Here is a 24784-nt window from a genome sequence, read left to right on the forward strand (position 1 = left end):
GTTAAGGCCAAGATGAGATCAGCAAGAAATATATCAAGGCTCAAGGGCTGAATGGCCTCCTCCTGCCCCTTGTTCTTATGGAGCTGGAAAGCAGTATGCCCTGGGGAGTCCATGTGTTGACCAGTGGGGAGGGGGAGAAATGTCTGGGGTGAAAGGGGTGCTCTATATCAGTAGTGACGGCGCATTCAGGGCCACTGCTCTGAGTTGTTATGGCGTTCCAGATTATTGTGTTATGTTAATTTGGAGTCTCTGTCCAGCTCACAACTGATTTCCTCACATGTTTGTTCTAATTTGCCCATTTGGAAAAGAATGTATGTTAAATAAATATGAGAAAGGGCCTTGGTCAATCACTACCTTGTTACTTAAGAAGGGAATTCTAAATTTTAAAGCTCCCCTCAGCTGTAGGCATGGTTGCTAATAGTGAGGCAGATGAAGTGGGAGATGTGTAAGAAGTCGGCTTTGGAAGAAGTCAGGGTTCTCAAAGGATTGAACAAAAAACGTCCTCCTCCTTTATTTAGATAATAGGAACTGCCAATGCAGCAGAATCTGAGATAACACGGTGTGTAGTTGGATGAACACAGCAGGCCGAGCAGCATCAGAGGATGATCTTTAATTCCTCATTTAATTAATTTTGAAGGTTAAAGCTGAGGATGAATTATTGCAAACCTTTACACCTCTTGCTACTGGGATGCAGGTAGATTGCTAATTTTGAAAAAGATCTCAAATACAAACAGATTCTTTCGAAAAACCACGACAGTTCAATAGAGCATCAGCAGTAATTCAAGTTAGTTACATGAATGACAGTTCATGAAATGCATGTATCTGATTATATCAGTTTTTCATCAATTATATACCAGTGAGAGGGTATTAATTACAACATTACTGTTCCATTACCACTTGTGAGGTACGTGGTCTAATTCACAGGCAGGCTGTGCTCTGTAAATTTACACCATCACCTCACATTATAATTTTTTACTCATTCAAGGGATGGCAGCATCATTTACTGCCCATCACTAATTGCCCAGAGATAGTTAAGAGTCAGCCACATTGCTTTGGGTCTGGAGTCACAAGTAGGCCAGACCAGGTAGTGATGGCAGTTTCTTTCCCTAAAGGGCATTAGTGAACCGGCCAATTTTTTCTGACAATAGGCAATGGTCATCATTAGATGAATGATCTAATTAGACTCTTCATTCCACATTTTTATTGAATTCAAATTCCACCACTTGCTACGGCAAGATTCAAACCTGAGTCCCCAGTACATTACCTGGCTCTCTAGATAAAAAGCCCAGCAATAATAGCACTCGCGTCACTTCCCCAGTGTCATCTTCCAACTTTACAGAAAGAATTGGGATTTAGGGCCACATCCTGCAACATCCTTGAGGCCCCATAATGCTTGACCCTCAGTGGATTATAATTTGATGTACAGCTACTTATACTACGCAGCAAAACACTCCAGCAAATTGCAGCCTGGTGAGATTCCAGAAACAGCAAAAGAATGAATGAACAAATAATCCGTGTTTGGAAGTAATTTCAGCAAACCAGAGAACAATCTGCTCCAACTTAAACAGCATCACTGCTTCTCCTGAAACTTGGTTTAATCTCTCAGAGACTGCATATCTGATAAAGCAGCACTCCCTGAGTATTACTCCACTAAAGCTGCAGCTAAAATAGTTCCATTGGTGCAGACAGAAGACATAAGCGCTCAGAGATAGGATTAACTGCAGATGCTGGAATCTGAGCCAACAGAGTGTGGAGCTGGAGGAGCACAGCAGGTCAGACAGCATCTGAGGAGCAGGAGAGTCGACGTTTCAGGCCAAGACCCTTCATCAGGACTGATGAAGGATCCTGATGAAGGCTGTAAACCTGAAACGTCGACTCTCCTGCTCTTTGGATGCTGTCTGACCTACTGTGCTCCTCCAGCTCCACACTGGAGTATTGACTCTGATTCCAGCATCTGCAGTTCTTGCTATCTCTGAGTGCTTATGTCTTCTGTCTGGCTAATGTTCATGAAGTGCAGTCAGCTGGATCAATTGGCAGGGAGTGGATGTGCCTCCTTCACTGGGCTGTTTGTCCAGGAAATTTAATGAGGGACTTCCACAAACTCATGTCCTCTACTGTTGCTGGGTCCATTAGCTTTCATTCTTGAGCCAGTGGTGTGAAGAATAACTTAAAAGGCAACAAATTATAATCACCAAAGATTTTAATATAGTGTTATAATAATCTTCTGGCTGTTTTCAGGGAAAGGTAATAATGGATTGGAAGAAAGTTGCAAGAAATTATGATGCGGTAATTTTAGTGAAATATTAATGTGAGAAGGCCCACCTAATATTTGAAAGTGGTGCAACTTTACCTGAGAAGGCAGAATATACAGCAGTTGGACAGGGCTCTGAGGCTTAGTGGTAAAGTCCCTGTTACTGAGCCAGAGGGTCATGTTCCACAAGCTTGTGAGATGTGACAGAAAAGTTGATTAAAATAACTACACCAGCTTGGTTTGACAGTGTTTAGAACATTTGCTGCACTTATTCAAATCTCTTACAACATAGTTGCTGTGGGATCTGACACAAAAACCAGATTATTGAAAACAGAACACTTCCGTCAACATGTGTGGAGTGACAAGATTGGATTATCTCAGAATTCTGACTGGGAAGAAATTAGCCTTGCAGTTTTGAATAGAAATCTCCCAACATCCATATCAGGTGCTCAGTGAGAAGGTCCAACTTCACACCTCTTACATTGCAAAATGTCTCAAGGCGTTTCAGAGGAGTCCAACCAAAAACTTACACTTAAAGGACAAGGGGTTAGAGCTTGATCAAAGAGATCGGTTTCAAGCAGCATCTAAAAGCAGGTGAGATTCCAAAGCAAAAACAAAGGGAACGCAGCCATTCTGGCAGCCCCTGCGGAGGCAGCAATACAGTTAACGTTTTGGGTCTAGTGACTCGCCTTTCAGACCTTTCTTTACTCTACAGACACTGCCAGACCTGCTGAGTTTCTCCAGCATTTGCTGTTTATGTTTCAGATCTTCACTACTTGCAGTTCTTGTCAATAGGTGAAGTATTGGATCAGCAAGGTTTAGAGGACTGCAAAAATGTGTGACCAATGGGGGAAAATAGGAATTTTTTTATCCACTTCTGCAACATGCATATTACTGGCTGGACCAGGATATATTGCCCATCCTTAATTGCCATTGAGAAGGTGGTGGTCAACATTGGAAGATAGATGCTTGATAATGATGCAGACATGATGGGCTGAAGGGTCTACTCAATGCTGTAAAAGTCCTGTGACTCAACGACTTTGGAGCTGGAGAGATTCCTGAGACAGGACAGGAGTGAGGTCATTGACTAGGAGAATGAGAATTTTCAAATTGAGACATTGAGAGATAGGAGATCAATGAAGGGCAGGGATGGTAAGATAAAAGATGAGTAGGGTTGTAGATTATAGGTACTTAGTCCTGCGCTCTCATTAGTGAGAGAAAAATTGTGGTGGTTTACATAGTTTCTGATCAGCTTGTTCAGAGATGTTATTGCATACCTCTGAAGCAGGTGGGATTGGATTTAGGCCTCCTTAAAAACACTGAGAATTAACCTGAGGGTCACCATATCTCAGGCAACTGGTTTATTTGAAATCACAAGCTGTCAAAGCACTGCTCCTCTTTCCGGTGAGGGCGCATCACTTCAGCTGAAGGGGCAGTGCTTTAAAAGCTTGTGAATTCAAATAAACCTGTTAAGACTGTAACCTAGTGTCGGTGCAACACTGGTACATCCACATCAGGGAAGGGTCCAACATGGTAATCCATGGGTTCAATATCTGCAATATTTCTTGCAGAAATTTAACCACTGCTATCGCTATCACTCCGCAGCACAAAACCAGCCATCCAGCTAACTGATCATAGATTAATCCTATTATAAATGCTGCACTGAAAACTGGGGAATTGGTGGGGTGGGGAGGGAAGGAAAGCACTTTGTTCATTTTTCAGGAAGGTGGCTGAAAGCTGGGCAGAAATGAGCTGTCCTGAAGAAGGGTCACTGGCCCCGAAACATTAACTTGCCCGCTGTGCTCACAGATGCTGCGACGTCTGTCCGAGAAATGAGCTGCGCCTGTACTCCCGCTCTTACGGTAGGGCGGCAGTGCGCATGTGGGGAAGGTGGTGCGGAGTTAAAGCCTGGGCTCCTGGTCCGGTAACCGGCCTAACAGGCACGGCGCCGCTCCGGCTCCGCTTTAACGAGCAGATGCCTGGGGCCGGAGGGGGCGTTGATCGGGTGGAGCTGCTGGCGCAAGCGCACGGCTTCCAATGAAATAGACACATTGTAACCGTGTAAGTTTCAGTAAGTAACAACTTGGGAATTCCCTCATTTCTATTGGTCACCAAATGTATCCAAAGATGTCAGTTACAACTATTACTTTGGGATTAGACTCTGTGCTTTGGATATGTAGATGTGTCTGTATGTGCTCCGTTTCATTTATTTTAAAACATATATTCCCTTGTTCTCTATCTTTCTTAATAACAGGCAATATTAGCGTGGACTTTGTTTTCACATGAGTTCCTGAAAAGCCAACGATGGACTGCACCCAGGAAATGTCTTTCGGGCCAGAGCCTCTGGATACGGCGCAAGAGTTGGGCTGTTGCTGCTCCTGCGGTGATGACTTCGATGGGGGGCCCCAACTCAGAGGGAGAGCCAAGTCCAGGAGCCTGTCGTCTTCCCCAGCACTGGTCGGCAGTGGGAAGGTGTACAGGTAACTAACAGGCTGGGAAGACCGGGGGTGGTGGGTGGGTGGGTGGGTGGGTGGGAGGAAGAGAAGAAGAGGAAGGAGAAGGAGAACGCTAACTTGCCCCTGCCCCGAGGTCTTAATGACAGGATTTTAAGGTTGTTTAGGCTGGTACCGTGCCAGGTTTATTTTAGTATAATTGATGTGCAATTCAAGAATTCATCATTCTACATTTGTGATATTTCTGGGATGTTTATTTGACTTCTTAAAATGTACTGTAAAGTAGTGGATTATTTTAACTGGATTTGTTTGTTTAAATTTCTCTTCTGTTTTCTGTTGAAATTCTGATCGGTATGAGCTGTAGTTTGTGATAAAAGACTCTTGTCACTATTCAAAAGGAGCACACTAAAGTCTATCTCCCCACATACTGCAGAGGAGAGGGAATTATTGAAAGTCAGGGGCTAGTGTATCAAAATGATGTAGTAAAGTCTACATAGAGTGAATGAGTCCTTGGGTGACTGATTGGAGTTTGCGTGTTCTCCCTGTGTCTGCGTGGGTTTCCTCCCACAATCCAAAGATGTGCAGGTCAGGGTGGATTGGCCATGCTAAATTGCCCTTGGTGTCCAGAGATATGTAGGCTAGGTGGATTAACAATGAAAAATGCAGGGTTACAGGGATAGGATGGGGACGTGGGTCTGGGTGGGATGCTCTTTAGAGAGTTAGTACAGTCTTGATGGGCTGAATGGCCTGATTCCACACTAATGATTCTGTGTGAATGGAGGGGATACTGCAAGCTTAAATCTTCTAGTGCAGATCGGGCCATCGAAGTTAGTTAGGGAGCTGATTGGTTTGTTCTCTGTAAATAAATGTTGCTTTAGTTTCTGGATTGAATGCCACGTTTGAGGGCTGGGGGTGTGAGTTGTCGCAGGTGATGGCAGCAACATCAATGTGTTTTGTTTGACCAGTCCTCCAGATGTTGCATCCTGACAAATCAACAATAACCTGATGGTTTGGAAGATGATTTTGCAAAATCTTTTGCAAATAGTGTTACCAACACCTGAGTGGATGGTACCTTTCTCTTTTATTTTGTTTGTTTTTGCCTCCAGTTGATCTTTCCTTTATTTCAAAGGTATGCTTTATTTCTAAAAAAAAACTTTGCAGAATAGAATAGTGATTGTGTCATAGTTTCATAACAAGTAAACGCTCAAATGTTAGAGATTGATGATAGACAAACCAGAGACCCCTCTTACACATCCAATACTGATATTTACATCATATATTTGAGACACTGGAAGGGTCTGATAATGGAACAGACCCCATTTGTACCTTCAGTGGGAAGACCTTAGACCATGGTCTTTCCCCACTGCACCTTGGCAGCAGCTGCTCCAAGCTTTAGTGTGTTCCCTCGCATGTTAATCCTTAGTGAGCCATATTGCTGAGAGACAGTAATAATTTAAACAGGTTGGCTGCTTTGGGTTTGTCTAAACCCACGCTGTTATTAGGGTAATAGAGAAAACCACAACATTAGGGAATGTACTGAAGGTTATGAAGTAATTTTGCTGGCACTGTGGACAAATGCAGAGATTCCAACACAAGTTTGTGATGTTACTTACATGCTATTTATTAAAGCACCAGCTTTTTTGCTCAAAATTATTCAGAATTTGATCTGAAATTTCTCATTGCAACTGTATTATAACGAATTGTTATTAACATTTGGGGAGGCACAGTGGCTTAGTGGTTAGCACTGCAGCCTCTCAGTGCCAGGGACCCAGGTTTGATTCCAGCCTCGGGCGACTGTCTGTTTGGAGTTTGCACATTCTCCCCGTGTCTACGTGGGTTTCCTCCCACAGTCCAAAGATGTGCAGGCTAGGTGGATTGGCCGTGCTAAATTGCCTGTAGTGTTCAGGGGTGTGTGGGTTATAGGGGGATGGGTGTGGGTGTGGGTGGGATGCTCCAAGGGGCGGTGTGTACTTGTTGGGCAAAGGGCCTGTTTCCACACTGCATGGAATCTAATCTAATCTTACAAATGTATGAATTGTATGTTTTTTTATGTTCACATCCTGAGCCATTTTTATTCTGTTGAGTAGACTGTCATACAGCACAGAAACAAATCCTTTGGTCCGACTCATCCATGCCAACCATGTTCCCAAACTGAACTAGTCCCATTTGCTTGCATTTAGCCTCTATCCTTAAATCTTTCCTATTCATGTACCAGTCCAGATGTCTCTTAAATGTTGTAATTGTACCTGAATCCTCTGGAAGTTCTTTCCACATAGGAATGACGCTGTGTGAAAATGTTACCCCTCAAGTCCCTCTCAAATCTTTCTCCTCTCACCATAAAATTATGCCCTCAAGTTTTGAACTACCCATCCCTAAAGAAAAGGCTCTTGCTTTTCATCTTATCTATGCTACTCGTGATTTTGTAAACCTCCATAAGATCATCCCTCGGACTCCTTTCTTTCTTTCTTGAAAGTCTTCAATGTTTTGGTTTCAACATGTGTCTGAGTCCATTCAGTCTTCAGACTGGTGAAGAGAGAAATAAAAACCAAATGCTGGAGAAACTCTGGCAGCATCTGTGGAGAGAGACACAGTTACTGTTTTGAGTCTCAGTTCTTCATACCAGACTCAAGATGTTAACTCTGTTTCTGTTTTCAGATGCTGACAGATCTGATTAGTTTCTCCAGCAATTTCAATTTTCATTTCCAGTCACCAGCATCCACAGTATTTTGTTTTATTTGTGTATATGTGGCACGTAGCTCCAGTTGGTGTTTCACAATCGAAGACATGAATTTTGAGTAGCTTTTGACTGGTTTGCAGATAAATGAAGCAGTGTTCTGCTCCGAGCAGTATCCCATCAACAACAAGGATGTGAACGATAAATTAACTTGTGTTTTTGGTCAGGTGCTTGAAGAATTACTGGCAGGAACCCCAATAACATTAGATGAATTTATGATCATGTCTTAAAATGTTTGCGAACAGTTAGTCAGGGTGTAACGTCCCATCTGAAGGATGTACAGCTCTGTACAGAAAATAGTGCCATTTCCCTAACTGCTCCCCTGCATTACAGTCTCACTGATCCCAAAGTGGGAAACATGGGTCCCTTGTAATAGAGACCATTGATCACCATTCCAAAGTCTTTTATGCATTTTATATCAGAGATCACGGATCTCCATTGCAGGCCCATAGCTGATGGAACTTGACATAGAGCCCTGGTGGCTTTTTAAAAGCTTTCAGCTTATGACCATCTAATATTGCAATAGTCTCAATTTAATATTGCGATAGTAAAGCTATTGAACGTTCAGAAAGAGCTCTCTTTGAGGAGAAGAAATGTTTTTCACGCAGAATCGGGGAGCCTGTGGAAGTCTCTGCCACAGGAAATTGAGGCCAAAACATTAAAAATTTTCCAGAAAGATTTTAGATAAAGCTCTTTAGGATTAATTTTAGATCATGTTTTACTGTGGGGAAAGAAATGGAGGCAAGAGAACTCCAGGAAGTAAACATTGATATTTTTAAAACAGCTCACATTACAGAGGAGGACGTGCTGGAAGTCTTAGAAAATACAAAGATGGATAAATTTCTGGAACCTGATCTAGCATATAACAAGAATGTGGGAGGTTAGGGAGGAAATTGTGGGGCCCGTTGCAGAAATAGTTGTACCATCTGTAGCTACAGGAAAGGTGCTGAATGTTGTGCCTTTGCTTAAGTAGGGATGTAAGGAGAAGCCTGGGAACTACAGACCTGTGAGTCTGATTTCGGTGGTGAGTAAGTTGTTGGAGGGGATTCTGAAGTTAGGATTTCCATGCATTTGGAGAGGCAACCATTGTTTAGAGTTGATCAGCATGGTTATGTGTGAGGAGAAACAGTGTGTTTTTGAGGAACTAACCAAAAAGAATGAGCATGGAGTCGTAGACATTTACATGGAGTTTAGTAAAGCTTTTGACAAGGTTTCTCATGGTAGTCTAATTAATTAGGAAAGTTTAGGTCACATGAGATTGAGTGAGCTTGTCGATTGGATACAAGATTGGCTTAACGACAGGAGTTGGAGTGGAGGGTTGTTTATGGACTGGAGCCCTGTGACCAGCAGTGTTCCACAGGGATCAGTGCTGGGTCCTTTTTTGTCTGTCATTTATATAAATAATTTAGATGAGGATATGGAAGGCGTTGTTAGTAAGTTTGTGGATAACGCCGAAATTGGTGGTATAGTGGACAGTGAAGGAGATTACAAAGAGATCTTGATCAATTGGGTCACTGTGCTGAAGAGTGAGAAATGGAGTTTAATTTGGATAAATGCAAGATATTGCATTTTGATAAAACAAACAAGGGCAGCACTTGTACATTTAAAAGTAGGGCCTTGTAGAACAGAGACACCTAGGGATTCAGGTACATAATTCTTTGAAATTTGCATCACGTGTAGACAGGGTGATCAAGAAGTCATTTAGCACACTTGCCTTCATTGCTTAGACCTTTGACTATGAGATTTCAGAAGACATGTTGAGGTTGTACAGGATGTTGGTGAGGTCTCTTCTAGAATACTATGTCCAGTTCTGGTTGCACTGTTATAAAAGGAATATTATTAAGCTGGAGAGGGTTCAGAAAAAAATCTACCAGGATGTTGCCAAGACTGGAGGGTCTGTGTTATAAGTAGGGGCTGGATAGTCTGGGACATTTTTTTAACTGGAGCATAGAAGGTTGAGGGATGATCTTTACAGAGCTTTATAAAATCATAAGGGGAAAAGATAAGCTGAGTAGCTAAGGTCCTTTCCCAAAGGTAGTGGTAGTGCAGAATTAGAGGGCGTATTTTTAAAGTGAGGGGGAAAAGATTTAAAAGGGACCTGAGGGGCATCTTTTTTTACAGAGTGGTTCATTTATGGAATAAACTTCCAGAGAAAGTGGAAGATGCAGGTACAGATATAACATTTAAAAGACATTTGGACAGGTACATGTATGGAAAAGGTTTGGAGGGATATGGGCCAAACACAGGCAGGTGGGACTGGTTTAGTTTGGGAAACTTGAGTGGCATGGGTGAGTTAGACCGAGGGTTCTGTTTCCGTGCTGTATGATTCTGTGACTGTGTGATAGGGTAAAGGGAGATTGTGTTGGAATCTAGAAATGAAGTTGAAGGCTGAGAAGATGAGGGTGGTGCAGGTGGGGCACTGCGTATGGACAGGGAGATTGGGAAGAGTTCAGAGTGTGTACCAACTTTGCAGCAATCAGTGAACAGAACTTTGGCAAAGTAGCTTCAGAAAGTGATCGAACTGAATGAGGAAGTTTGAAATAAGTTGAGAATGCCTCATTTTTCTTATTATTGATGTGGGTCTTTCTGACAATGGGTCAGCTATTGTGGAGTGTTGGATGTTACTGAACAGGGCAATGAATCGCTGAACCTCCAGAATTAGTTTTATGGCCTGTAGAAAGGTGGCAGGTTGTGAACCAGGAGTGAACATGTGACAGAGCAATACCTGACAGGCGCAAGATTCGGTGAAATATTGTCACCTTTTTAATTCATCATCTGTAATCACTCTAATTTTTAGAAAACAACCCTAAGTGATTTACAGATAACAAGTTGTAGAGCTGGATGAACACAGCAGGCCAAGCAGCATCAGAGAAGCAGGAAAGCTGATGTTTCGGGTTGAGACTGAGATTGAGTAATAAAAGGAAAGATTAGTACTATGGTTTTGAGAAGGTTTTTGAAACTGGAGAGGTGAAGGGGTTTAGGGCAGAGTTTGGGAGTAGGATCAAAGCATTTGGAGATTTTAACACCATTGTTGACCCCAATGGGAAAAGGTTTAGGTATTGAAGTTACAAGAGAGGATACATGGCTGGAGGAAGTGGCAAAGGTTTGGCTATGGCCTTAGAGATGTGTGTGGTGCTTTTGGTGAATGGGCGTCACTGAGTCAGTGACATCAAGGCAATGCGGTGAATGTGACTCCACACTGGAATGGAACAGGCAGCCCATATTTCAGGCTCATTGGAGTTTGTGGAGTAGGCCAAGGATGTAGCAATCAAAGCTCATGTCAAGGGAATCGATGTCAGAGTGTGGTTTTAGTGGCGTGAAGATGGATTCAGTGGCATTTGTAACTTATCTGATGGCTGAACATATGATAAGCTTTCAAATGCTCTGGTTTAATGTACACAAGAGAGTGGAGAATATAGTGCCAGTGGTATGGGGTGAGAGGTGGGAGGAGCTAAAACAGATGTCTGGAGTTGGTCATCCTGGAGGAAGCTGGCGGACAGAAACTGTTCAGGCAGAGGAACTTGACTTGATATTGCACAGGTCGTCAATTTCACATAAATGAGGACTAACCTCCAGACACTGTTCTCAGAAAGCAATGGCTGTGTGCTGCGAAAAAAATTCCAGTTGAGATTTGAGACCTTTCAGCAACTATAAAAACTCTGTTCAAGGATACAACTAGAATTGTTTAGAAGTTCCCCAGTGTTATAATTTAACAAGAAAAGGAGGCAGGATGGTAATAGAAGACACGATGTTGTGCTGACCATTGATCCTCATGTATGCACTCTCTCAAATTTCTGTGACCATATGCATGTCCAGCAGTCTCTTAAATGACCCCAATGACCTTGCTTCCACAACTGCTGGCAACGCATTCCATGCTCTCACAACTCTGTGTAAAGCACCCGCCTCTGACATCCCCTCTATACTTTCCTCCAACCAGCTTAAAACTATGACCCCTCGTGCTAGCCATTTCTGCCCTGGGAAATAGTCTCTGGCTATCAACTCTATCTATGCCTCTCTTATCTTGTATACCTCAATTAGGTCCCCTCTCCTCCTCCCTTTCTCCATTGAAAAAAGTCCGAGCTCAGTCAACCAGTATTCCAAGTGTGGTCTAACCAAAGTTTTATAGAGCTGCAACAAGATCTCACGACTCTTAAATTCAATCCCCCTGTTAATGAAAGCCGAAACACCATATGCTTTCTTAACAACCCTGTCCACTTGGGTGGCCATTTTAAGGGATCTATGTATCTGCACACCAAGATCCCTCTTCCTCCACACTGCTAAGAATCCTATCCTTAATCCTGTACTCGGCTTTCAAATTCAACCTTCCAGAATGCATCACCTCGCATTTATCCAGGTTGAACTCCATTTGCCACCTCTCAGCCCATCTCTGCATCCTGTCAATGTCCCGCTGCAGCCTACAACAGCCCTCTGTACTGTCAATGACACCTCCAACCTTCGTGTCGTCTGCAAACTTGCTGACCCATCCTTCAATCCCCTCATCCAAGTCATTAATAAAAATTACAAACAGTAGAGGCCCAAGAACAGAGCCCTGTGGAACACCACTCACCACTGACTTCCAGGCAGAATATTTTCCTTCTACTACCACTCGCTGCCTTGTCTTGGCCAGCCAATTCTGTATCCAGACAGCTAAGTTCCCCTGTATCCCATTCCTCCTGACCTCTGAATGAGCCTACCATGGGGAACCTTATCAAATGCCTTACTGAAGTCCATATACACCACATCCACAGCTCGACCCTCATCAACTTTTCTAGTCACATCCTCAAAAAACTCGAAGGTTTGTGAGGCATGACCAGCCCTTCAAAGCCGTGTTGACTGCATTTGATCAAGCCATGCTCTCCCAGATGGTCATAAATCCTATCCCTCAGAATCCTTTCTAACACCTTGCAGACGACAGACGTGAGACTTACTGGTCTGTAATTGCCGGGGATTTCCCTATTTCCTTTCTTGATGAGAGGAATTACATTTGCCTCTCTCCAGTCCTCAGGTACGACTCCAGTGGAGAGCGAGGATGCAAAGATCCTCGCAAGTGGCGAAGCAATTGCATTTCTCGCTTCCCAAAGCAGCCGAGGACAAATCTGGTCTGGGCCTGGCGACTTGTCAATCTTAATGTTTGACAAAATTTTGAGCACATCAGCTTCCTCTATCTCTATCCATTCCAGCATGCACACCTGCTCTTCAAAGGTTTCATTCACTACAAAGCTCTTTTCTTTCATAAAGACAGAAGCAAAAAACTCATTAAGGGCTTCCCCTACCTCCTCAGACTCCACACACAAGTTCCCTATGCTATCCCTGATCGGCCCTACTCTTTCTTTGACCATTCTCTTATTCCTCACATAAGTGTAAAATGCCTTTGTGTTCTCCCTAATCCGTTCTGCCAAGCCTTTCTCGTGCCCCCTCCTGGCTCTCCGCAGACCATTTTTGAGCTCCTTCCTTGCCTGCGTGTAATCCTCTCTAGCTGAACTTGACCCTAGCTTCCTCCACCTTATGTAAGCTACCTTCTTCCTTTTCACAAGAAGCTCCACCGCTCTCGTCATCCAAGGTTCCTTTATCTTACCCCTTCTTGCCTGTCTGAGAGGGACGTATTTACTCATCACTCGCAACGACTGTTCCTTAAACAGTCTCCACATGTCTATAGTGCCCTTACCATGGAACAATTGCTCCCAGTCCATGCCTCCTAACTCATGTCTAATCGCATCATAGTTTCCTCTTCCCCAATTAAATATCCTCCCATTTTGCCTAATCCTCTCCTTCTCCATAGCTATGTAGAATGTGAGGCAGTTATGGTCACTATCACCAAAATGCTCTCCCACCACAAGATCTGATACCTGCCCCGGCTCGTTTCTGAGCACCAAGTCTAGAATGGCCTCTCCCCTCGTCGGCCTGTCAACGTACTGAGTTAGGAAACCCTCCTGAACACACCTTACAAAAACAGCTCCATTCAAATCTTCTGCTTGAAGGAGGTTCCAATCAATATTAGGAAAGTTAAAGTCACCCATTACAACAACCCTACTACGTGCGTACTTTTCCAAAATCTGCCGACCTATGCTTTCTTCAATCTCCCTGCTGCTATTGGGGGGCCTGTAGTAAACCCCTAACGAGGTGACTACTCCCTTGCTGTTCCTAATTTCCACCCATACTGACTCAGTAGGCAGATCTTCCTCGACAATGGAAGCTTCTGTAGCTGTGATGCCCTCTCTGATTAGTAGTGCTACACCCCCTCCTCTTTTCCCCCCTCTCTATTCTTTTTAAATGTTCTAAACCCTGGAACATCCAGCAACCATTCCTGCCCCGAGAAACCCATGTCTCTGTTATGGCCACAACATCATAGCACCAGGTACTGATCCATGCTCTAAGTTCATCACTTTTATTCCTGATACTCCTTGCATTGAAGCAAACACACTTTAACTGATCCCTTGGTTTCTTCCCAGGAAAATCCTTCCCACTAGCTGGTCTACCTCTTGCTACTGCCTCACCTGCATCAACTCTCACCTCTGGTATACAGCTCAGGTTCCCACCAACCTGCCATACTAGTTTAAACCCTCTCGAACTACTCGAGCAAACCTTCCACCCAGGACATTGGTCCCCTTCCAGTTCAGATGCAACCCGTCCTTCTTGTACAGGTCCCACCTTCCCCAGAAGGCACCCCAATTATATACATATCTGAAGCCCTCCCTCCTACACCAGCTGCGTAGCCACGTGTTGAGCTGGGCCCGCTCCCTGTTCCTCGCCTCGCTATCTCGTGGCACCGGTAGTAAACTAGAGAACACTACTCTGTTCGTCCTGCTCTGCAGCTTCCATCCTAACTCCATGAAATCACTTTTTATATCCTCAATCCTATTTCTGGCTATATCATTAGTGCCAATACGTAACACGATTTCTGGCTGTTCGCCCTCCCCTTTTAGAACCTTATACACCCGATCGGAGACGTCCCGGACCCTGGCACCAGGGAGGCAACATACCTTCCGGGAATCCCGATCCTGACCACAAAATCTCCTGTCGATTCCCCTAACTATTGAGTCCCCTACCACGAGTACTTTTCTATTCTGCCCCCTTCCCTTCTTTGCCACAGTGTCAGGCTCGGTGCCAGAGAACTGACTACTATGGCTTTCCTCTGGTAGGTCATTCCCCCCCCCCCCCCCCCCCCCCCCCCAGCAGTATCCAAAACGGTATACTTATTGCTGAGGGGAATGCCCACAGGGGATCTCTGCACTGTCTGTCTGTCCCCTTTCCTCCCCCTAACTGTAACCCATCTATCCTTGTCCTGAGCCTTAGGAGTGACCAACTCCCAGTAACTTCTCTCAATTACCCCCTCTGCCTCCCGAATGATCCGTAGTTCATCCAGCTCCAGCTCCAGCTCCAGCTCCATTTCCCTAATACGGTTTTCCAGGAGCTGTAGTTGGGTGCACTTCGCGCAGATGTAGCCAGCGGAGACATGTGCCACGTCTCCCAACGGCCACATTCTTCAGGAGGAGCAAGCAACTGCCCTAGCATCCATACCCCACTTATCTGAACACCCACTCAGTATTAAAGTAGAAAGCTTAATTCAAGTAATAATAACAAATTAATAACATGTTCTAAGACTAAACATGTGTACGCTAATGACATTTAATCAAAATCCCAGTTCATATTTTTGTGTTAATGGAAAACAGAAAGTTATAGTTGTAGGATTTAAACGAATTGGTTCCTTTTATCATTGTTATGGATTTCAGCAAGGCGTTCGATAAGGTTCCCCACAGTAGGCTATTGTACAAAATGCAGAGGAATGGGATTGTGAGAGATATAGCAGTTTGGATCGGAAATTGGCTTGCTGAAAGAAGACAGAGGGTGGTAGTTGATGGGAAATGTTCATCCTGGAGACCAGTTACTAGTGGTGTACCGCAAGGGTCGGTGTTGGGTCCACTGCTGTTTGTCATTTTTATAAATGACCTGGATGAGGGCGTAGAAGGATGGGTTAGTAAATTTGCAGACGACACTAAGGTCAGTGGAGTTGTTGATAATGATGAAGGATGCTGTAGGTTGCAGAGAGACATCGATAATCTGCAGAGCTGGGCTGAGAGGTGGCAAATGGAGTTTAATGCAGACAAGTGTGAGGTGATGCACTTTGGAAGGAGTAACCAGAAGGCAAAGTACAGGGCTAATGGTAAGATTCTTAGCAGTGTAGATGAGCAGAGAGATCTTGGTGTCCATGTACGCAGATCCTTGAAAGTTGCCACCCAGGTTGACAGGGCTGTTAAGAAGGCATACCGTGTTTTAGCTTTTATTAATAGAGGGATCGAGTTCCGGAACCAAGAGGTTATGGTGAAGCTGTACAAAACTCTGGTGTGGCCGCACTTAGAGTATTGTGTACAGTTCTGGTCACCGCGTTATAGGAAGGATGTGGAAGCTTTGGAAAGGGTGCAGAGAAGATTTACTGGGATGTTGCCTGGTATGGAGGGCAGGTCTTACGAGGAAAGGCTGAGGGACTTGAGGCTGTTTTCATTAGAGAGAAGAATGTTGAGAGGTGACTTAATTGAAACATATAAAATAATCAGAGGGTTAGATAGGGTGGATAGGGAGAGCCTTTTTCCTAGGATGGTGATGGTGAGCACGAGGGGGCATAGCTTTAAATTGAGGGGTGAAAGATATAGGACAGATGTCCGAGGTAGTTTCTTTACTCGGAGAGTAGTAAGGGATTGGAACACTTTGCCTGCAACGGTAGTAGATTTGCCAACTTTAGGTACATTTAAGTCGTCATTGGACAAGCATATGGACGTACATGGAATAGTGTAGGTTAGATGGGCTTGAGATCGGTATGACAGGTCGGCACAACATCGAGGGCCAAAGGGCCTGTACTGTGCTGAAATGTTCTATGTTCAAACCCTTTGCAGCATGTTTTAAATCACTGACCTTTCAGCTTCAGTTTGGGGCTTGTACTTTCCTAATTGACACCATCAAAGCCTACGCTGTACCTGTAAAAGACAAATGGCAAGGGTTAGCAGTTTCGCCTGCTGTTTTTATGTCTGAAAGCTCTGCATTTTACGCCGTTTATCCTTACAGAGCCAGAGTGACCCAGAAGTAATAATTATACCAGTTGACCCTGTGTCGCTCTGTACAAAAGAATTTAGGTAAACAGTCTTCTGTAAATTGAATTTTCTCTCAAAATAGATATCTTATGTGTTAAAGTAACTCAGGTTTTTGCTAACAAATTAAAAATGAAGCAATTAGAATTTGGAATTCTGCAACAGTGCAGTCACTGAATGGAAATGGCCTTCACAATGCGACAGTATATGAATGCTGTGATGAAACAATGAAAATAGGCAGGTTTTGTACCGTGCAAATTCCTACTGGCTGAGTTCTTGGGGAGGCTTTCTCTCTTTAGTACATTCCTTTCTTTCAGCCATCTGCAGAATGTATTCAAATGGCACATCCTTATTTCTTTTAAACTATATTCTCTTTGTAGCTTATCAGATACCAAATCAGATCCCACTTGAGACAGCGAAGAAAGGCAGGGCTGATATAATTAAAACTTGTTGAAAAATAGAGGGAAACAAAGCATCTGACTGTTGAAATTTGCCTGAGGGTTTCAGGAGTGTTGGTACTTATGGATTTCGCAATATTTGAGTTCACTTTTTTTTATTGCTGATTCCGATATTACAACATTCAACTGATTGCCCAAGCTGCTTAAATTGAGGAAGCTTTTTGGTGGAACTGCTGCAATCTTGAACTTTTGTTTTTGCTGGTCAATTTGTGTTCATTTTCCTTTAGTTATATCCTTAAAATAGAGTAAAGAAACTGGGAAGGGCAATGGAATTCCTTTGGAAGTGTCTCACCAGGAATGTAAAGGTAAATTCACCATAATCTTACCAGATTATAGGACTGCTCTCTCATTAGAGAGGGAGATGACTGCTGGGGTTTTAACCTGAGGGGCTCCACACCTCGAGCAAGCGAGAGGTTGAGAAGGACAGCCCTTTGTGGTAACCTTAGCCAGTGTGCAAATTGAACCCATGCTGTTGGTATCAGTCTGCATCTCAAACCAACCATCTAGCCAAGTGGAATAACCAGACTGAGACTAGTACACTGCCTTTTGTGGGCCATTGTGTTGCAGTGATAGTGTCCTTACCTCTGAGCTAGTAGGCCAAGGTTTAAGATAACAAACTGTGAGGCTGGATGAACACAGCAGGCCAAGCAGCATCTCAGGAGCACCTGTGCTCCTGAGATGCTGCTTGGCCTGCTGTGTTCATCCAACCTCACAGTTTGTTATCTTGGAATTCTCCAGCATCTGCAGTTCCCATTATCTGAGGCCAAGGTTTAAGTCCTGGATTTGGGTAATAACATCTCTGAGCAGGTTGATTAGAAAATATATTTTCGCTGCCTTCAAGGGAAATCCATAATTAAAAGTTTAGAAAACTTAACTAAATGTCAGTTGTAGGCCATAGAAGATAGTTCAGTGTGACTCAGTATAAGAATTTCAACCCTATCTCAAAATATTTATTGTGCAAAATAAATCTGTTTGGGAACACTTATTATTCTTTCTCTAGAACCATGTGCGTTCTCTTTCGAAGCTCCTTTTGTAGTTTCACACTGAATAGGCTATTTCAGTTTTCCTGCAGTGGGCATCTGTTTTAGTAATTTAGGGAAGAAGTTTGATTCAATTCTGGCACTGATTACACAATGAGGCTACTGTCTGGTCACTTGTAATTCATTGACAGCTGGGATGTGTTGAAGGCTTTTCCTGTCTCTCTGCAGAATCCCATTCCTGACAATAAGTGTCAGTCCACCATAGTTTGTTTCAGAGCCGAGCCCAATCTTGACCTTGTTGGACACTCCTCTCCGGCTGTAGGGTCTGGATGGGGCTGATAAATGGAGGCACATGGTGAGTTGAATTTATTCCATCACCAAAGCACCAGCTCCCTTGCTGGCAGGATCACTGCTCAGTTATACAGTTATCTGCTGCTACCTTTTGGGTCAGAGAGACCAATCGCAGAGACCTGCAGCTCCTGTTAGTTTATAAAATGTGAGGCTGGACGAACACAGCAGGCCAAGCAGCATCTCAGGAGCACAAAAGCTGACGTTTCGGGTCTAGACCCTTCTTCAGAGAGGGGGACGGGGGGAGGGAACTGGAATAAATAGGGAGAGAGGGGGAGGCCAGAAACGTCAGCTTTTGCGCTCCTGAGATGCTGCTTGGCCTGCTGTGTTCACCCAGCCTCACATTTTATTATCTTTGAATCTCCAGCATCTGCAGTTCCCACTATCTCTGCCCCTGTTAGTTTGTTTTGATGCTGCAGCAGTTACAGTCCCCTTACATCCAGCCAGTCAGTATTTTTATGAAACAGTGAGCAATGACACACCGCTGTACGGGCGGTCCTCATATTCTACAATGAGTCAGGCTCACTTTAACACTTAAAGGCTCTCTCACACTTCCTGATCTCTGCTATGTCACTGTTATATATGCTTTCTGGAAACAGCAGACTTCCTTACAGGAAGAGAACATAATTATCCTTAAGCATTTTCCAAACTTGGAGTAGTAACCGTGGAAACCTGGGAGCAGAGTATTTCTCTCTTGGAAAGTCCAAAAATCAGAGTTTGACCTTTGAAAAGTTAAGCGAATCAGTCAGTTTCATTCCCATCATTTTGAAACACTGCCTCATTTAATTAACCAATCAATGCTACTGAAAATGCAGGAGAAACTCATCAGGTCTGGGAGCCTGTGTGAAGAGGGAAATGGAGTTAATGTTTTGGATTGTTCTGAAGTGTGGTCCTGAAATGATAACTCCTTGCCTTTCTCCACAGATGCTGCCAGTATTTTCAGTTTGGCTTCAGATTTTAAGTATCAGCAAATCTTACTTTCAGCCATACAGCTGTACAGCATGGAAACAGATCCCCTAATCCAACTCGTCCATACCAGCCAGATATCCTTAATTAATCTAGTCCCATTTGCCAGCATTTGGCCCAAAGCCCTCAACCCTTTCTACTCAAATACCCATCCAGATGCCTTTTAAATGTTATAATTGTACCAGAATCCACCACTTCCTCTGGTGCACACACCACCTACTGCGTGGAAAAAGTTGTCCCTTTTCAATCTTTCCCCTCTCACCCTAAACCTATGCCCCTCTAGCTTTGGACTCACCCCACCCTGGGGAAACGACTTTAGCAGTTCGGCATTCAGTCTGTGCTGACGTTCATCTTCAGTTCCCTGGCTCCTTCAGTCTCACAATACAAGATGGAGCTTGTGAAATATTTGATTAAAGATCCTGGCTCTGTTGTGTATGGAAAGCCTGTTGCGTGTATGGACAGCCTGTCAAAGTTGACCCCTGCCTCTCTTTGAAACTAACTTGTTCTTTTTTGATATTGATCAAATCCCATAGGAGCGGCACGGTGGCTCAATGGTTAGCACTGCTGCCTCACAGCGCCAGGGACCCGGGTTCAATTCCACCCTTGGGTGACTGTCTGTGTGGAGTTTACACATCCTCCCCGTGTCTGCGTGGGTTTTTTCCCATAGTCCAAAGAGGTGCAGGTTAGGTGGGTTAGCCATGCTAAATTGCCCATAGTGCCCAGGCCAGGCGGATTCTCCATGAGAAATGGAGGGTTACAGGAATGGTGTGGGGTGGTGGGTCTGAGAGGGGATGTTCTTTGGAGGGTCGATGTGGATCTGCTGGGCTGAATGGCCTGCTTCCACACTGAAGATTCCACGATTCTATGAAATCTGCTTTGTGAGTAAATTGATGGATTGAAATGTAAAGCAGCTCTACAGTTCCAGCAACTAATGCCCAGGCTTTAAAAATCTAGATATTTACCCAAAATATCTTGAATTGATGGTGCTTATGGTATAAGTAGTTTAAAAACCTGTTCACGGATCGAACGTACCTTAAGAGGATCTCGACTGTGAAGATGAATTTTGAGCTGCCACAGTGTAATTGCTTAGATTTAATTTAGAAACCAAGCATTGATGCCCATTTAGTTGAAAAATAACAAGTTGTCTTAAATTATTCACATCAAAAACTTGCTGACACTAATAGAAATGCTTCCTTTTTTATATTTAGCAGTTTGTGGTTCAGCAATTTATGACTTTATGGGTGTTTTTGGTGCAGTTGAAGCCATGAGATCAATGTATTGGATCCAATCACTAGCTCGTTAGCTCGCCATCCTAGTTAATCAGTTCCAAATGCTGGAAATATCTGCCAGGTCCCACAGCATCTATGGACAGGGAAACAGCACCCAGGTTAAAGGTCAACAACTTCTATGTAAGGACTGGATAAAGTTGAAAACATTATTGGCTTACAGTAACTGCAGAAATAGAGGAAGGTGCCAGATGGGTGGATGCTAGTTTAACAGATGTTTGAGATGAGCTAGTTCCTTAAAATTCAGCATAGGAGGAAGACAAAACACACATCCGAGTTGATGACATAGGTTCATTACTACTGCATCTGAGCTTGAGCTTAAATCCACACCACAAACCCAACTCTCCTCTCCCTACAGCTGGGATTGGTGTTATGTTTTGGATACTTGGCTCTTACAAAACTGAAAATTATCTTGATGCTAGAAATGTGTCCAGTATTTCCTGGTATACCAGGAATGTACTGGCTTTTAGTAGAGTAATTCTGAACAGGACATCATTCAGTCCATGGATTTCATGCCACCTCATTGAAAGAATTATCCAAATGAACCCTATGTGTTTGTTTCAGAGGTACTACATATTTCTCCTTTTTGAAGAGATGTTTGAAGTGGTGGCTGCCTTGTTTTCCTTCATGGGATGTTGCCAACAAGGTCAACATTTGTGACTCATCCCTAATTGCCCTTGAACTGAGTGCCATACACGAGGGTAGTTAATACCCTTCGGTTTGATGTCAGGCAGACCAGGTAAGGACGGTACATTAATGCGCCCAGGTGTGTGTTTACACTCTGGCTGTAAAATTGGGAACAATACCTCAACCTGACCAGAAGCAGAATATCAGGGAATCAGAAACGTTTAATGAAGGCTTTTATTTTGCAGCAAAATATATTGTTCCAAGCATCTCAATCTGACATCCTCCTTTTCACAATAATGTTGATTGTGTTTTTTATTTCTGATTTGTTAAGTTCATGATTCTTCAGAGGGTGAAGAACCTCCTTCCCTGCCTGATCCCCATATCCCTTGTTTCGCTGCAATTGGGAGTGAAGAATTCCAACAAGGTTTACTCCAGATATGAATAAAACCTGTTACATGCACAGTTTTCATGAGGATCGGTTCCTGCCCCCTCCGCACACTGTAACCTTTTAGTACAGGTCCATCCCCACAGCTGTCTGAGTGACAGCTTTTTTTTAAAGCTGTTCACCAGCCTTTTCCTTATTTTCTAGATCAGTACGTCCTGAAAAGTCCTATTCTATTTATTTCTCCTTGCTATTTAACCTTGTTATTTTGCAATGAATCAGAAGATCCCTGACAAATTTTTTCCCCATTAGCACTGGCATGTCTTGTTTCGAATTAACTTCCACCTTTGTAATCCAAAGTGCTTTTGTAATGTACAAAACCTGAGACATATTACTCATTGTGTAGTCTGCCCATCACTAACACCAAGATCTTTTTCAGTAAAAAGGGATTTGAATGGTGAGAAAAGCACAGATGAAAACCTGCAGCAATATCCCGCTAACCAGCAGATAGTTTGATATTCCTGCATCTTCACGTTGAGCCACAAGATGTCAGACGTTTTCCGTTCTATAAAATACAAAGCCAAGCATTTAAACATTGCAGTTAGATGTGTTTATCATGCTTTGGTTTTAATACGCGCGAATATGTCGGTGTGATGGAGAATGTTAGTAGAAAATTGAGCCTGAATGTCTTGTGAAAACAGACTGGAAGGGTCAGGGCTTTGAGGAATGATTGGAGTTGATACATTTTAAGAAAGGTGCTGATAGTGGCTGTATAAGATTTGGGAGGGGCAGAGAGGGTGTGGATACTTTTTCCATCAGTGTGGTCAGTGATTTAAGGAAAAAGGTAACAGGCGAAGAGGAGAGTGGAAGAGGATCACGTCAGAGGATTGTGGGAGTTTAAAACTCACTGCCTGAAAAGCGAACTGAATCAAACTCTCAAAGTTCAAATATTCACTTGGGTTGCTGTAACTCCCAGGGCTAGAGCCTGAAAAATGGGATTAATGTGATCAGATTAATGGTAACTTTGTATACTTTTCAATCTACTCTTTTATCCCTGGACTTGAGTACATCTGACAAGAACACCTAACACTAATGCTAGATTGTGCTTATACCAGTCAACAGCAGTGGGCTGAATGGCCTCCGGTGCTGTAAATGTCTGAAAGTCTAACCAAGCCCACAACAAACAGATGTCCCTGAAGGGATGTATCAACCCAGCTTTCAGAGAACGTGTCTGTAATCTGTTCAGTGAGTTCTTTCTTTATTCATTGCACATTCTCATCCAACAGCGCTTCATCCTTAAATAATACTGACCAGACCATGATCCTTCAAAAGCTGTTCAAATAGAAATTATCATTCCATGTGAGTGGAGTCCATTTCTCCATCACACTTGCTTTTGTATACACCTCCTGTGCAGCTGGAACAGTTTATGCGTTATGTTCAGACACAGTGAACTGTGTGTGCTTTTGTGTTGTAATCTGCCTGTACTGGACTCAAAACAAAACTTAGTGACAACAATAAAATCAAATTTTTAAAAAATCAAGTTTATCACCCTCGATCTGCCATCATTCCATGCCTTCGGATGGGGCTCCTCCACACCTCATTCCTAGGGGCTCTCGGGATAAGGGATGTTTGAGCTGTACCTTTTCTGTTAACTCTCTTATTTGGAAATTCCTCTGCCTCAAGTTATTTCTAAATCCAAGATCGTGTTCTCAATAGTTTGGCCCCATGGCTTTAACACCAGAAGCATGGTGAGGTCACCAATGTTTGGTTTCAGTGTCATCTTTATTTCTCATTAATTAAAAGGACAAGTGAGTTGTTGTCATGGGACAGGGATAAGACCAGAAGAAAATGAACAGGAGTAAGCCATTCAGCCCCTCAGTAGGATCATGGCTGAACCTGAATGGATGAACTTGGCTACAACAAGCCAGTCAAGACCACCTGGTAGTTGGAGTGATTTTAGAAGCAATTACCTGGAAGAAAATCAACTGCCATTTGGACCAGTTTAGGTGAAATAAAGCCAGTAAGAGAAAATTGTTGGGAGTTTTTCGATGAGGTTAGAGCGGGTAGACAGTGGTTGATTAGGGGCTTCCAAAAGCTGTTTGGTAAAATGCTGGGAAACAGAAAATTGACCAAAAGAGTGGGGAAACCGAGTGACGCGTTGTTTTGTGGCTGGAGGAAGGGGGAAGTGTGTATTTGCCATGTACACAATGGCCTATAATGTGTCTATATTTGGTCCAGGTGTAAAATGGCATCAACATAGAGTTCTATTGTGCTATAAATTGTAGTTTAACTGGGCAGGCTTAGGTTATGCATGTAGGAGCAAATCATTGCTGATGCTGGAATCTGTACAGAGACCAGACAGCAACCATCCAATGTTTGTTGTCTTCTGTTTGTTATGCATATCTTGGTTTTGTATTGAACTTTGAATTGAAAATGGGTTTTACAGAAATTGAGTCAAAACTTTAAGCTCTCTGCACTGTAGCCTGGCGTTGAGATTGTGGACCAATCAAATGAAACTCTACTTCATTACTACACTTTGAGATATTTATCATAAACTGCTGATGGAATAATTAGAATCGAGGCATAAAGGAGCCTATTTTTCCCCTCTCCTTCCACAGGATGTGGGCGTCACTGACAAGGCTATATTGAGTGCACTGAAGGGAGAGCAATGACATTCTCATTGTTTTGAAATCTAATGTTTAAAGCCACTTTAACAGATGACTACCTGAAAATCAGTCCTGGGAGTGTTCCTGTACACAGGATCCTGTAAACTGCTGAATCATTGTGACCCAATAGGACATCGAGGTGGCTGAAGTAACGAAAGCTTTGAAAAATGATCACGGGCAGTTTGGTCAGAAGCAATGAGGGTCATGATCCAATCAATTGACTTTAAGAACATGAGAGTCATAAAGGAACGAGGGCTTTGGTGCAGTGGTAATGTCCCTGCCTCTGAGCTAGGAAGCCTGGGTCCAATCTCAGTCTGTGTAGTAATGTTTCTGAACAGTTGATTAGAAAATCCCTAGAGAAAGGGACACTGCAAACAAGGGTTTGAAGCATTGAATTGGAATCGCATTAGATTCAGGAAGTAAAAATAGAGAAAAATGTTTTTAAAACTAATTTGAAACAATGTCTAGGAACACTTTAATGATTTGTGGGATCTGATTGGTTGTACATTTTTGTGCCCTCTGAGGTGTGCTGCCAGACAATAAATCATGTCGT

The 24784-nt window shown here is 43.3% G+C and overlaps 1 protein-coding gene across 3 annotated transcripts in view; it reads left to right on the plus strand.

Moving 5' to 3' along the window:
• Positions 1-4146: 4146 nt before the first annotated feature.
• Positions 4147-24784, plus strand: part of LOC125466615 (NAD kinase-like) — an 86981-nt gene continuing 66343 nt past the window's right edge. Inside the window, exons 1-2 of one of the 3 annotated variants that reach the window (XM_048561366.2) lie at positions 4147-4322; positions 4506-4731. In XM_048561366.2, the coding sequence (XP_048417323.1) occupies positions 4556-4731 (176 nt within the window). In that variant the 5' untranslated portion in view covers positions 4147-4322; positions 4506-4555. The other 2 variants (XM_048561367.2, XM_048561368.2) reach the window with 2 other exon arrangements.

Source organism: Stegostoma tigrinum, chromosome 28, assembly GCF_030684315.1.
Source record: "Stegostoma tigrinum isolate sSteTig4 chromosome 28, sSteTig4.hap1, whole genome shotgun sequence".
In the NCBI taxonomy this organism is placed as follows: Eukaryota; Metazoa; Chordata; class Chondrichthyes; order Orectolobiformes; family Stegostomatidae; genus Stegostoma; species Stegostoma tigrinum.